At 39.2% G+C, this 15730-nt stretch overlaps 1 protein-coding gene across 2 annotated transcripts in view; it reads left to right on the top strand.

Annotated features, from left to right (window-relative positions):
* GAK (cyclin G associated kinase) overlaps positions 1-14026 on the top strand; it is a 73479-nt gene extending 59453 nt beyond the window's left edge. The window contains exons 23-28 of one of the 2 annotated variants that reach the window (XM_021379759.1): positions 805-939; positions 1296-1415; positions 3857-4069; positions 5767-5915; positions 6937-7113; positions 8583-14026. In XM_021379759.1, coding sequence (XP_021235434.1) covers positions 805-939; positions 1296-1415; positions 3857-4069; positions 5767-5915; positions 6937-7113; positions 8583-8684 — 896 coding nt within the window. In that variant the 3' untranslated portion in view covers positions 8685-14026. The remainder of the gene's footprint in view (positions 1-804; positions 940-1295; positions 1416-3856; positions 4070-5766; positions 5916-6936; positions 7114-8582) is intronic. The other variant, XM_021379760.1, reaches the window with a different exon arrangement.

The raw sequence follows: 15730 nt of genomic DNA, 5'->3' as shown, positions 1-15730 counted from the left end.
GTGGTCTGTTTTCAGCTGGTGTGGTGGTTTAGCTTTGCACATAGGAAAGTGCATTTTATTCATGAAGCTAATGACTCTCCTAATCTTCCTTTGGAAGAGGTCACTCTTGCTGTATTCTGATGATTAATTCAATGCATTCATGAAGATACTGACCCTAAGAGGGCTCTTAGTTTGTCCACAGCTTGCTTTGTCTTGTGAGGCCTGGTATAAGCAGACGTACAGATTGCAGTGGCCTGACTCCACCTACATAACATGCTCAGTAAACAGAGCATCAGACTCCCCTGTGAAGACAGGCTGAGGGAGCTGAGCTTTAGCCTGGAGAAGAGAAGAGTCCGGGGAGACCTCATAGTGGAATTTAGACCAGGTTGGATGGGGCTTTGAGCAGTCTGGCAGGGATACCTCCCTCTACACCTATGGCAGGAGGGCTGGAACTAGATGGTCCCTTGCAACCCAAACCATTCTATGATTTCACAAAGTATTGCTGCTTTGTTGTTACTCGCTGTGTTGGCAGGAGCCGGAGTGTGCTCTGAAGCCATTTTGCATACCTGTGCTGTTAAACTCATAGCCTTGCCTCAAATTAAATTCTCTATGAAGTTGGTGGGATGTCTGAAATTCAAGTAAAGTAATTCAGTTGCAAAACACTATTTAGTCCTGTTGAAGAACAGATGATTCGTTACAGAGAAATTTAAGCTAGCCTTATTGTTGGCCAGCTGAAAATGTGGTAAGCTCTATTGGTATTGGCAAAAATATTCATTTTTGTGGCTGTTTTCTTAAAAGAATAAACATGGATTTTTTTTTCTGTAGGAAATTTGACACCAGAGCCACCTAAAATATCATCTTCTACGAGTCATCCGGATCTTTTAGGTGGATGGGATTCTTGGGCTGATTCTTCTACAGCTAGCAGTGTAGCATCTCCACAGTTGAAGTCTCTTTTTGAAGGTATAATGAATTAAATTATTACACTGGAGGGAATAAGGAACACTCCAAACTTCATCACTTTAGCAAGCTGAAACTGCTAAACATGTCTGCACACATTTTGGTTTGTTTCTTAGCGTGTGCTCTTGTGCTTGAAGCCTCTCTTTAAGTAGGGGCTTCTTTAGATTTTCAGAGTTCAAAGGCATAGGATCCAGATATCTTCAGCTGCCTGTAGCAGTGATCATTCCTGTCATGAGAAGAGATGTCATATATTGAATTGCTGAGGTGTACATGAGGAGTTGATGAAATAGTACTTCTATTTATTTTCTATTTACTTTCCAAATACTCTTAAGTATATTATGTGTTTTCATACTATACAGGTCAAGTTTTTACCACAGGGAGCCAGTCCAGTGTGTCTTCAGGTTTGTCTTTCAGCCAGGCTAAATCTCAGAACTTTGATCCTTTTGCTGATCTTGCCAATCTTGGATCTAGTCTTCCAGGTAATATCTTGCTTTTATAAGTCTGAACTTAATGGTTCCTCTGGTTCCTGATTTGCTTCTTGTTCCAGTAAGTGTGACTGATAGCTTGTGTAAAGATAGCTTATATAAAGTTTCTTTTTGAGTGGTAACAACAAGCTTCAGGTAGTTGTTGAGAGCAGACAGGTAATAGAAAAAGATGGAACTTTTACAGAGGTAGTGTGAAACTTGCAGAATTATATTTCAGAAGGTACCTACAGCTGTGATTTTGGAACATTATGTAGCCTGCTTGAGAAATCTAGTTGAGAAGGTAACACACTAGGTGTCCCTGATTGAGTAACTGATCAGGAGGTTTCTTATCTAACATTGTGGTTAATGTGCTGTGAAAGATATAAAATGGAAAGCTGAACTAAATTCTTAGTTAGGACCAAAATAAAAGGGAAAAAGAATGGCTAGTTAAGTACTTCTGTTTGAATTCAGTAGGCTTTCATAGCTCTGCTGCTCAATTCTGTCATGTTTGGGCCTGATTTGTGCTCATCATAAATACTTCTACGCAATTCCATCAGCATTACAAACATTTACCAATTTGCAGTTGTGTACAAGATGGAACACATCCCAGACTAATACTTGTGAAAAAACTCATGAATTAGCCCAGGGACACTCACAAACAGCAGACAAAGTAAGGGCAGTAAAAAAGAACTGAGGTCTTTGATTTTCCATGTGACGCTGCCTTAGCTACTGGCCAGTTGACAGCTGTTAAGTGTGACTAGCTGCCAAGAATCCAAGAGATGGTTTGGAGCAGACTGTAATTGCTGAATTGCAGAAATGTGCTTTTCCCTTAGGTCGAAGGTGACAGACTTTTGTTGCTGTGGCAGTTAGTGTACACTGAGTAAGATCTTGGTGGAATTACCTTATGTAATGCTGATGCATTGCAATAATAGGTTTTACCGGGTGAGGTATTCAGAGGTATAGGATGGTATGTCTTATTTGGTTCTGGGGAAACATCATCATTGTGAGCTGTTTCTTGTAGCTGCTAGTCATACTAGTTTATTATCAGAGAGAAGAGAGATGTGGGGAATCACTGGGAAGATAAGTTTACATTGCTGTGTCCAGCCAGAGAAGCTTGGGTGACTTTTCTGAATTTTTAGGGTAGATAAAAGGGGAGAAGGATAGAAACAAAAACAAGTCAATTTAAACTGGCCTGGAATTGGTTTGAGCTGAAACTTAAGTTCTAATCAGCCGTAGCTGGGTAAGAAGACAATTAGAGATGGAAATACAAATTCACCTCCTTCCAGAAAATGAGACTGGATCATCAGTTTGTCATTCAATACTGAGTGATCAAAGAAGGCTTTCCATCTTTGAAGTGTTAGTTTTTTATTCATATTAAACTTCATAGGTGGTTTTCTGCTGTGTAAGCATATTTGGCCACTGGTCTTGAATTTGTTTTGTTATTTTTAGGAAATTCTTCAGAGATAGAAGTTGCATTCTGCTTTGGGGTACCATAAGTGTGAATGTGGAATGTTTCCCTTACAGAAAAATCTAAATGCATCTACATTCAGCCATCATACTATCTTTTTTTCCTTCTTATGGGTGTATGCCAGGAAGTTTTATGCTGCACCTTGTCAAAGGAACTGAATGTCTTGAAGTCTTTCCAAAGTCAGTCAAGAGCAGTTTAATAGTGGCTTGGTTGAGAATGAATCTTGAATTAATTCTCATCAGTTAGACAAAAAGCTAAATCATGAATTTAAAAAGTTGGAGCTTTTTATTCAACTTATTTTTTTATAGTGAATATTGTAGAGTGGAAAAGAGGTCCTGGGTGTTCTTCCCAACGTGTGTAGCTGATGATGCTGCTAAATAGCTGGATCTATACCAGCTACAAGAAGGAAAATGGAATCCTAAAAACTCAGGGCAATATCATGTTGATAAGATGCAGGCGTATAGATTACACCTGGGTCATTACATGGTCTTGTACAGGATTCAGTGTTTTTTCCTGTTGTGTGTAACCTTTGTTGATAATGCTACTGTAACATTAACTTGTCTTTCTCAAGCAGTTGTGCAAGACATCACTAAGGAGACTTTGAAAGAGTTCATTTGAAAATATCCTCAATATATTACATCTTCTTGATAATACTAGTTTTCAATGTCTATTAACAGGCACTGAAGTGCAATAAAGTTGCAGGCAAAACTGCTGTCACTACTGAACTGTTTGCTGGCAAGTATGCATTCAAATGAGTGAATCCTTCTGGTATAAACTAACACTTGGGAACTTAATGTTAGACTGGAAGAGTTTTAATAATGGCTCTGGCTCCTGCTATCCAAGTTGTTAATGAGAAGAAAATCTTTTAATGCTTTCTCAAGTGTATCGGTGTCACTATAAACTGTATGGTTAGATGCCAAAGTGTCCTATTTACATTAAGCAAGTGACAGATACCAAGCTGAACAACTAATTTAGTTTTTACCGTTAGGTTCCTCCACAGGTGGATTCTCCACTAGTGGGTTTGCTCAGAAAACTGTTCCATCTCAGAAGTCAGGAAGTCAGTGGCAGAAACCCACAAAACCACAAAGTACTTCATGGCAGTCCCAGACTAAATCTAGCACACAAGCTAAACCTAATTACACAGTGAACTTCAGTGTTATTGGAGGACGAGAAGAAAGAGGAGTCAGAACCCCAAGCTTTGGTAAGTTTTCTGAGAGCATTACTTAAAATGGTCTGTTAGATTCACTGTTAGTCTGAAACGTTTGTACGTTGTCTTTTTCTTTGTTTACATTTAGGTCATATCTAGTATAAGTCAGAAGAGAGCTTGGCAAATCCTGGTGCAAAGCTACATTAGAATATCACAGACAAGCTGACCATGGGCCAAATATTTGCAAGTTAGGGCATAAGCTAATAAATCATTTATCCAGATGGGTACTAGTTTTGTGTCCACGGGTTGAGAATGTTTGGATGAATGTAGTGAGGAGAAATGGTCGATAGCATTGCTTAATAGACAAAAGGATGCACCTCTTTTCCTAGCTAAAGAATAGTGGCTCATCTTAAAGATTAAGCTTAAACTTACTGGAAATCCCTGTGTTTCAAACATACGGGAAGGGGAGCAAAAAAAATTGTTTTTGGAACCAGTTTCTCAGAATGGGTGTGTGCTTTTTCTGTATTACCCTTTGTGAGGGGTGGGAATAAATCCCTGATATATTGGTAGTGGAATTATGCTGTCCTTTCACTGGCACATAGTCGAACAAGTACTTCCGTCAGTTAAAACAGTGTTGATCTATGTCTGGTAGGAGGTGACGGAGAGATGGTGGGCACAATTTGTGACACAAGAAAGTGCAATTAGAGAACAGGGGAAAAAGGTGTAATTAGCAAGGTCAAAAGATGAAACAGGCACAGGAATGTTGCAATTACTCGTAGAATCATAGAATATCCCAAGTTGGGAGGTACTCATATGGATAATTGTGTCCAACTCCTGGCAATTGGGCTTTGAGTTCTCAGAACGGGGCCATGATCCCTCAAAATAGGGTCATAGGCCCTCAAAATGCTCCAATATACCACAACATATCCTGATACATGCTGTGCCCCAGTATACGACACCATGCCTTCCAACCTCGCTAGTGCTCCACAGGCTGCCCACACACCTGTCCCAGCACCTTCAGTGAGCCCAGCACCAGGGCCAGTCTAAATGCTCCTGCAGCACTTGGTACTTGCCCCATCTTGACTACAGGGGTCTGCAGGAGTAGCTGATTTGCCCCAGTCATGTTAATTGATTTAGCAGGTGATTAAGACCTCAAAAACAGGTGAACCTCAGCCTGATAAAGCTCTCAGCAATTCATTCAGTTGTCCCTGTTCTGAATGAGGATCGTACTAGGTGATGTGCAGAGATCTCATCCAGCTTTAATCCTACAATTATCTAAAATGTGCATTCTATAACAGCTGTAATTGTTCTAGTTGATAGTTTGTTATTCTGCTTAAGTTTCAATGTACTTAAATGTACAATGCATTTCTGACTAAACCGTTAAGTATTCAGTCATCTGAAAAACTGCAGCACAACACTTAAAATTACTTCGTAGAGGAAAAACAAAACAGTTTCCAAATTCATGAATGGATAGATGTGTTCTCCCTCAGATCTACTCAGCTTTTGAGAAAAGAAGGCACGCAAGCATTTAGTCACAAATATACATTTGAGATTACCTGTCCTACTGGACTGAAAACTTGTCAATGACTCTTTCTATTTCTGTCCTTCTGTTACTCTTGTGGAGTTTACTAAGCTACTGAGGAGTATTTAAGGTATTGATAAATGTCATGCAGGTGTATCTGAGTGCAGTGTGTTTCCCAGCTAATGTGTTCTCCCATGTAATTTTATGTAACGTTTTTCTCCTCTCATAGGTCAAAAGCCAAAAGTTTCAGCCAATGACTTTGAGGATCTCTTATCTAATCAAGGGTTTTCAGCAAAATCTGATAAAAAGGGACCAAAAACTATTGCTGAGATGAGGAAACAAGAAATGTCTAAGGATATGGACCCCTTGAAACTGAAGGTTTGTTAAACAGAGATTAATTATAGATATACATTTGAATCATACTTTGAACAACTGAAAATGAAGTAGAAGGATACATTGAAAGACAAAAAATTGGTAAAGCAGAGGTGGGAAGTTTTGTTTGTATTTAAAAAGCTGTATTTTACTACTGTGTAAATTAATCTGCATGAACAAATGTCAGCTTGTTATGAAGCAGTAGGAGCAAGAAAATGAAGTGTGTGAAAGGAATGCAAGTTCCTCTTTCTTTCAATTGAGCTTGGAAAATTTAAGGATGTACCTTGTATGTTTTCTGATGCCAAAACTTCTTCATCTTCAGAGTTCCCAAACGTTCCCTTAGCAAAGATGGACTTAGCTCGTAACACAAAACTACCTTCTAAAGAACAGGCAAGTGAGAATAGCTATCTTGAGGGTGACCACCTGCACTTACCAGTTAGCTAGTGCTGCTGCTGGTGGTAGAAATAGGTTACAGAATGAGGGGTGATCACCTGTTTGGATTTTTTTGTTGATAATATATAATACATTTTGTAGTGTTGTGAATTCCGTGAAGTGAATAGTTATTCTAAGTTCCATGGGGAAATCTGAAAGAAGTAATCTGCAGGGGTGCAAAGTGTTAAGTAAATGTTAACTATTAGCATACATGAATTGAAAGTTCTGTACAAATCAGGTGGGACTTTTAGGAAATGAGTATTGTGCCATGACAGGGAGGTAATGTAATTAACAGATGTTTTTATTTACTCCTTTCAATTATCTTGTCATTAATTGTACAGGATTTTGTAGTGTGTAACTATTTCAGTTTCTTTTCCAGTGACAATTTCTGTACTAAGCTAATAACCATGAGTTACTCTAGTAGCAGATGTATCTGCTGTGTCTTCTGGTTGCTAATGATCTGGATTCAAGAATGAATGTAGTAAGAGAACTGGACTTTGGTCTTAGTCTTGTGCAGCGTGAGAGCTACATGTCTAAACAGGCAGAGAATGCTTGCACTGTTGCATTCAGTTTTTATGCATTCTGTTTTTCCCAGATTCTTGAGTGGATTGAAGGAAAGGAGAGAAATATCAGAGCATTAATATCTACTCTTCATACAGTGCTTTGGGAAGGGGAAAATAAGTGGAAACCAGTTAGCATGGCAGATCTAGTAACTCCTGAACAAGTGAAGAAGTACTACAGGAAAGCAGTGCTTGTAGTTCATCCAGATAAGGTAAGTGTTTTTTCTCTGGTGTTTTGTCTGTAGAAAGAAGGAATAGAAACTCTTTTTACTGCGTTGTCCAAGTCCCTGATGGATGATGCAGTGCTAGTTCTTGATTGGGATCCTAAATGCTCTTTGCTTCTATTCCTTTGTCTTCTGAATTTGGTGCCTTACTGCATCCGTGTTGTGCATGATTTTTCATGTCTTCCTGATATAGCACAGAATTCAACAGGTAACATTTTATCAAATAAAATATCCCCTGAAGGTCATTAGTTACTAAAATCAGTTGAGCTGACTGGCTTCTGGCAGATCTAATGATAACTAATAGATTCTACTTTATTTCTGCCGACTGTGTCTTTAGGTTTTCTAGGGCTATTCTCCACAAGGTCTTACATCCTACAGTAAAACTGATGGGGAAAACCTATGAAACATCATTACTAGAAATCACTCAGCAACTGAAACAAAAAATGCAATAAACATAACATTTCACTTGTTGGGTTTTTTTTTTAAGTATTTAGTACATTCTCTTGCTGTATCCCAGTACATGAAGGTAGCTTCTTGCTCTGAGTTGTTGCTCTAGGCTGTGTTTCAGGTATAAGGGTAAGTGTTAAATATACCTAGCTTGAATTTTCAAGATTACCTCTGGTGGTTCTGTGAGTAGTTGTCAAAGTCCTGTGTCTGTTGCATCCATAATAAAGAAACAAGACATCATTCTTTCTTTCCTTCCCTCTTTTCTTTCCTGTTCCTGACTGTGTGGTTTCCTACAACTTAGCACTATTCTTGGTGCTTTCTGTGAGGCCTTTCTGAAGCATTCTTTGTTTGGCCTTATCTTCTTTTCAGACACCCTGAGCTACAGTAGCACACAAAAGAGTCAGTGTGCTACGGCTGGCAAAAGCCAAGCAACAGAAGGAGAGAGACATGGAGAGGTGCCTTTGAGGCTTTACCTTAATGTTATAGAGAATCTGTTACTCTTTGCATTGTGTGGAACTGCATCTTTAATTACCATGGGGTTCGGCTGGCCCAGAGGCAGGCAATCAGGAACATATTGTCTCTTTTCCTTTGAGCGTGGAGACAGACAGACAGTCATGTGCAGTTAACGCTGACTGCAAACAATTTTAAGTTCAAACATTATTGTATGATACTACTAGGACTGACAGGAAGCAATTCCTAAAATGACTGGATTTTTTTTTTTTGAGCTGTTAGCTGAAACATTTTCTAAGCTGTTCTTATAAATAATTTTTAAGTCTTAATTACTTATGAAGTGCACTGAAGTGTGAAGTAATGTTAGGAAAAAGAGGCTTTGTTTAAAATACTTGTGGCAGAATTTGGGTAAAAGGAGGCAGTGCTGTGTGCAATGATAATTGAAAAGGATACACTGCAGTCTAATGTTCACTATGATAACACGTAAAAAAGGTTGAGATGCTTCACAAACCACCTAATTCCTAGTATTTTTATGCTTTTAATGTTCTGTTTGTTTTCAGGCGACAGGACAACCTTACGAGCAGTATGCCAAAATGATCTTCATGGAATTGAGTGATGCGTGGTCAGAATTCGAAAACCAGGGGTTGAAGTCCCTCTTCTAAAGTTCGTCTTTTTTGAACTACTTCCGAAAACTGGAGCTGAGCGTGGTGGTGGCCTGTTCACCTATGATTTATGAAGTGCTTTTCCATGATTTCAGCACAGTTTGCAGTACACACTTAAATGTGATGATGTATTTTGTAAGACGTAAAGTACAAAGCATTACGTAGAGGTATTAAGAAAACAGCTGCTCAGTTCTTGAAGAAATCATGGTCTGGGGATAAAGATTTTCTTTCAGATTTTATATATTGCATAATGGAATTTTCCCACGGTCTCTGGTACACTCGTATCAGTTCTAATTCATTCCGATTCTATTGATCTTTGCTTTCCTTTTCCCTTCCACACTTTTGTTTATTTTTTCAGTAGTTTTGTGATTCAATTTTGATGTTTTGTGCCTGGCACCTTATTTGAAGTGCTTTAGTTATCAACAGTGAATTTCTTTGGCTTGTTTCAAATCTGAAGGTGTAAATTTTCATCTGTGTTTTCTGTAATCAATCTGATAATCATTCTGTAAATATTTTTCTGACAATACCTGTGTTCTTTACAATAAATTAATAGTTTAGCCAAAAAGACCTCAATTGTGGGGAAAGTCAACCAGGGTTGTTCTTGTTTTTTTTTAATTTTTTTTATTATTCTTTACATTATGAATCTAGAAACAAATCTTGGCTTTAAGGTCTGCATGTTCTTGCTATTTTGTTATTTATTATGAACCTTTGGAAGGTATTACTCTTACCAGTGCTCATTTTACTAATTCTTCAAATGATATCCTTTTCTTCTGATTTCAGTGGAACATGCCTTCCATTGGACTTAAGATACTCCGAGAGAAATGTTCTTTTGAGACTTGATGTGTAAGCACAAAACATTTTGCTCTGTTTTGATTTCTTACGAGAAAGCTACATTACTTGTTACCATGTAGAGAGTATTTAGTGTTTGAACACATTTTGCTGCATGTCTGAATTTCTGTGTTTTGAGATATGCATGACATCAGTGTATGTGTAAACAGGGATATATTGGTAGTGTTGTATTTCTGCTCATCTCCCTTCCATGCAGAAGCTAGTACAAGATGAGCTAGTACAACTTGAGAACAGAACTTGAGAACTTGCCATGTTTTTCATCCGTATTCAGATAGCAGCTATTCACTTGATCTGGGGTAGATGAATACAACTGACCAATGACTGTTATGCTCTGTACAATAGCAAAATGCAATCCTCAAATCAAGTTTGAAAATGTCAAAAATCAGTAATGTTGTATTAAAGCTTGGTAGCAGTCTCTTGAAACAGTGTAGTTTGGCATTCAGATGGTGAAAGTATTTCAATCTTGAAATCTTACCTGTTTTTCATGCTTAACTGAGAGGGAAGCTGTAACAACCAAAGGTAAAATCAGCTGAGCGGCATCTGAACAGGAAAAAAATATTCTAATGCCACCTGGATAGTGTGTTGGATGCAGTTTTCCACTGCCAAGCCAGTGACATAGAGACTTGTGAGTACAAGGTACAAGTCAGTCTCTAAGCTCTGACACGTTTAACTACTTACATGCAGGCTTTCATCAACAGAGTATGTGTATTCGCATATATATTTCAGCTACTGTGATTTTTCTTGAAGTTGGAAGTCAGTAACAGCTATGGATCAGGAAGGTTATATGTTATTCAGAGTAACAGTTGTTGTTCAGTTGTGGTTTTGAAGCAGTCAGAAAGCAAGAAATCCAATGAGACTTAAGAATTTTTTCCCCTTGGGACTGCTCTATTGTCTGCATCAGTGGTCTGCATCGTTAGAAAACAAAGGCTTGTGGCAGGATACATGTTGGAGACCTGCACGTTTTTTTACAGTTCTAAAGTAAACTATATATAGTAATAAGTTAAAAAACATAGACATGTAATGACTGCACTCCCGTATACAGCTGAGAGAAAATCTTTCTAAAGGAGCTGCTTTCTCGTAAGGAAAAAATATAAAGTCTGCTTTAAAAGTCCATATCACTTTCAACACTTACAAGAAACTAAACTGAGACATATTTTTGTGCTCTTCTTGAACTGTATACAATTGAAAAAAAAAAACAGAAAACACAGAAGTTTTGGAGGAAAATATCTTCCTCTGTGCTTTGCTTGCTTGGTAGTATTTCTTGTATAATTACATTTCTCTTGTTTTCTTGGTCCACTCTTGCTCAAGAAAGCTTTTGGAAACATCAGAGAAGAACCTTAGGATTTCAAGTGAGCAGGGAAAAATGAGTGTGTTTTATATGGAACTGAAAACTTCTGCAAATTGATTCCCCCTTTTAAATACCATGGAAACTCATGAAATTTGGCTCATGGAATAATCCTCAGCCATTTGTACAGGAGCCCTTAAATTACAGCTTACTCAGCTCTGGTCTTCAGCAAAGGAGCTGTCTGGTCCATCTACCCTGATCCTTTCTGCTTGCTTGAGTTCTGGTGTGAGGAATCTGGGAGAGGCTCAGAGTTCAGTAAAATTCTGAAGTTTGCTTAAAAGGATTTACTGAAATCTGTCTCTTTCACATCCTTGTGTTCGACTAAGTTAAATGACACAGTTAAAAAGTAAATCAGAATGTTTAAATTGTCAAGATTGAAGTGATGGACTCAGTATAGCTGTGTTTTCAGCGTAGAATAAAGGAGGAAGAAGACTGCTAAAGGAGCTTCATAGTTGAAGGCTAAACTAAATTTTCTAAATTATGTGAATGTGGGAAGAGGGAAGTTAAATTGTATATACGCTTACACTGGCTCCCAATAGTAGTATTAAATTAGAAGACAATTTGGAAGAAGAAAGTCTAAGAATTCTATTTGAATTCATCTTAAAACAGTAATAAGAAAATGATGAAAGAAAAAGAAAAAGCTCAGACTGTAATAGGGGCTTTTCCCTTCCTCATTCTCATTGTTAATTGAGAGCTATATGGGATAAGGCTGCATCCAGTCCATTACGCAAACATTCCACTATAGCTGTGTTCCTAATGTCTGTGAGCTGGAAAGCTTTTCAGAGTAGGTTGCAGGAAAATTGATTTAAGCTAATATTTGTAAGTGTGAATCTTTTCTGGCTGTGAAAATGCACAGTTTCCATTCATGCTTATTGTTCATTGCACAGATCTTGAAATGTTGAAATGGGTCTTGAAAGCTAGGCTTTTTGTCTGCTACTGCTGATTGCAAAGTTTGAGGTAAATCCTAGTATTGAGGGTATGCTGGAGTTATAACACTTGTATTGTGAAGCATTTCTTCAATTCTTGCAACAGGTCATGATGCCTTCTGGCCTATGTTTATTGTTACTCCATAATGACAAACTGTTGATACTGTTCCTTCGTTGCAGTCTTCCAAGATCCAGTTCTTAAAATTGAGTAGGTTGACATGGTAATATTTAGAGCAAAGAAAAACGTGCAACAGAGATTAAGGGAAGAGTAGAGAAGGACATCCGGATTATAACTGTACTATATCACAAATGTTGTTTTCTAATTCTCCCTTTACTGACCTGTCCCTACTTATCCCTAATAAAGACAGGTCTAGAGTGGTAGGTCTGTTGTCTGCAGTTCCAACCCTTTTAGAAGTGCTCCTGCCTGGTTATAGACAAGTGGCAGTAACCAGGTGCTTGGTGTTTTTTGCAGAAGTTTCTATAAAGTAGGGCCTATGAAATGGTAGGGTAGATTTCCACTAGTTAATTCTGAATTAAGTTGCTTATATTACATTGTTGTTAGGTGTGGAGAGTCTGGCAACTTCTCTTACAGAATAGAAATCTGCAAAGAAGAGAATTGGTGTTAAGAGTGCACGTGGCTAGGACCTACCAAATGGAGAAGACTGATGTTTGTCCATGTTGGGGAAAATCACTTGGTGTCTTTAACGTTGTGCATGCATGTCCTGTGCTTCCTAGTGCTGTCAGATTTCCTTGAACTTAGCAGCAGGGAAGAGAAATAAAAGCAAGCGGTTAAGCATTTACATTCCTATTAAATCACAGAGTTGAGCTCTGTGTTGTGAGTGGATACAGGTTTCCAGGCATCGAGTCTGGGAGGAGAAGTTCCTCTTCATTATTGTCACTTAAGTAAAGTTCAGATAGTTTGCTAATTAGTCATAGCTTCCTTCAGCACTGTTGTAGCCTTTCCATTCTGTATATGTTGATTAAGAACATTTCCTTGGAACAGTGGCAAATTCTTTGGCATTACACCTGTGAAGGTAATCAGTATGCATGGAAAAATGCCTTGTTTTACCTCCATTTTCAAGTTGATTGTAGAAAGTCCTTCTAAAGCCGTTTGCCAAGCACAGAGTAGCAGCTCCTTTCTGAATGCAGACCATCTCAAAGCTGCATGCAAGGGATTAACATTTTGCACGAACCAAAGCAGAAGCTGAGGGTAACTGCCATCTCAGCTGCCCTTTGGGATCGCTGGACTGCACGGAGCACTCAGCTCCCCTGGCCAGCCTGCAGTTTCTCAGCAGTGTCAGTACACTTGAGAGGTTATTGGCCATTGCTTTCTTTGCTGCTCACAGGAAAATTTCAGGGGATACATAACTGTGGAACTTTGTTGCTCCTTAGCTCTGTCTTTGTCTTAACAGTTGCAATGAATGCTTTGTAAATAGATTCAGAATAGTTCTGTACAGTTGCTCGTGCTCTGAATCTGACGTTTTCTGTCAAGAACTTGCGGGTGGCTGACCTGCAGAAGCTGTGGAAGGAATGTATGATTTCCCATCACCTGAGTCTGTTTCTGGTGCAGAGCAGCTCTAGCTACCAGCATGCAGTGACTGAGAGCAGAGGCGGACTCAGCTGAGCTGTGGTTCTCAGCTTGGTGAATCTCAGTGTTTGCTTGCTCTGTTTGGGTGAGCTCATTGTTAGCTGCAGTTTAGACTGCATTGAACTTCAGACATACACTCCAGAAATTTACATTCAGTCATTTTTATGAAGGATACATTGTGACATAAATGCTTTTATTACCAAAAGAGGATTAAGAGGCATTGTGAGAACTCCTGAAACTCTTTAGTGGAATGTACTGTATTTTTGCAATGTAGACTTCTAGAAGCATTCGTCACCTCTTTGTGAGGACTTAGCTTGCTCCGAGGTCCTTGCTGTAGTTATGTACTTGTGATTGTACTTTCTATACCTGTGATTTTTTTCAGTTGTGTGGAAGGACAGAACGTATACTGAAGTCCTATTTTTTGCCATCTTTCTGGAAATGCAATGTACTGAGTAATTTTGCTACTAGTAAAATGGAAATCTATATACCTGTATGTATATAAAGGCAATATAATCAAATTAAACATTGTTTAAAAATAGATTTAATGTTTGGCACAATGTCCTTGAACAGAATATTTTGCTTTGAAATGTATTATGACTTAATCAGTGATCAATTAAAACAAAGAGTGACTTGACTTGTTTCATTCTTCAGCAAAAGAGAAACGTCCCCTTCAGAAGGTTTTCTGTTTCCTGATAGAGAGGAGTCCCTGCTGCATCTCCTGCAGTTTGGCTGCTGAATTTCAGGCGGTCTGAGCTGGGCTGTGGCAGAGATTCCTTGCAGTACTGCTGAAGGGAGCTCTTGTATAGGCACAGCAGTAATTGGAAGTGAACCAGGAACAAAGAGACAAGACTCAGGCTAGAGAGAGGAATGGAGCAGCTTGTGGGGGGGGAGGTGGGTGGGTGGGATGTGGTGAAGCACTGCAGATCACAGGAATACTGGAGAAGGGAGAACTGGGCCGGCACAGCGCTAGCAGGGTCTAGCATCAAGACAAAAATGTGGGGTCTTTCATGACTGGGGACAAATCATTTGGTTGCATTGAGAAAGTTTGTATTAAAAAACAAAAAACAACATTGAGGTATTGTTGGATTATCATAGGATTTCTTCAAGGAGAAGGATGGAAAACAGGGAGGGTATTGGAGGGTATAGGACATGACTGAAGGAGGATGGATGGGTGGAAATAAGTTCCAGACATCTGAAGTGGAGGAGACTGCTGAATAATGCATTAGGGATGAAGAGGAAAGGAGAGAATTGCAGAGAACAGGGGAGGAAAAAGAAGTGTTGAAAAGCAAGCGGAGCAGCATTTGGGGAGGGCCACTGCTGGTGATATTGTTCATATTCTTCTCACTGCTTTGAACAGTCTCTGGCTTTGTAGGAATTTAAACGGGGCCTTCTTGTGGTTTTTCACTGAACAATCTTTCCCTGCTTTCCACACAGAACATGCTGTTACTTTTCAATTTTTTCAGCAGCTTTGCAAGTTGAGAACATTGATATGTATTTCCAGTCCTTTATCAGTGTAGCACTGAAGGTTAAGTTAGTCAATTGCTTCTTACTCTACATATAAAAATGCCCTACCTCCACTAACCTGTATTTAGGAAAGCTGAATTGGGAAAGCGATCCACACCAGACAGAAATCCTATACTGTTAGGCTAAGGGTGGGTTATAGAGCAACAGAATGTCCATACACTTGATACCAAACAGAAAATGAAAGGGCAGGAGCAAATAACATTAAAAAAAGGTACACTGCTATAGTATGGTGGTATGCAGTATAGCCTGCAGCAGTCTGAGCCGAAGCACTCCAGATCTACACCATGGACCCCTTTCTGACTCGGGCTGCATTGCTGAAGAGAATACAATATGCCCAGGCTCAGCCCCTCATTGAAGGCCAGAGGAAGGCTTCTGGCAGATGTTTAGCCTCTTTTTGGCAGAATGAAAATGAACTGAATGAAAAGCTCAGTGGGAAATGGACTGTGTAAGAACGTGCAGACTTCTGGAAGGATTGCTTTGAATATAAACTGCAAGAGATTCTTCCTCTGTCAGGCTCACCTCAGTCTCTGGTAAGGTGTTGGAACAGCTAATCTTGAGGGCATTTCGAGGCATGTGAAGGACAAGAAAATCATCAGGAGTAGTCAGCATGGATTCACAAAGGGAAAGTCGTGCCTGACCTGCATGATAAACTTCTGTAAAGTGCCCAGCCTGGTGGATGGGGGGGAGCAGTGACTGTTGTCAAGGTCTTACCGGAGTCCAGGTAGACACTCTTCCCCGTAAGATGCTCACAGAGAAGCTGCTGAAGCACGGGCTGAATGAGCAGACAGCAAGGAGGGTCAAAATCCAGCTGCAC

This window comes from Numida meleagris, chromosome Z (genome assembly GCF_002078875.1).
Source record: "Numida meleagris isolate 19003 breed g44 Domestic line chromosome Z, NumMel1.0, whole genome shotgun sequence".
Lineage (NCBI taxonomy): Eukaryota > Metazoa > Chordata > Aves > Galliformes > Numididae > Numida > Numida meleagris.
This window is presented reverse-complemented; position numbering and strand designations above follow the sequence as displayed.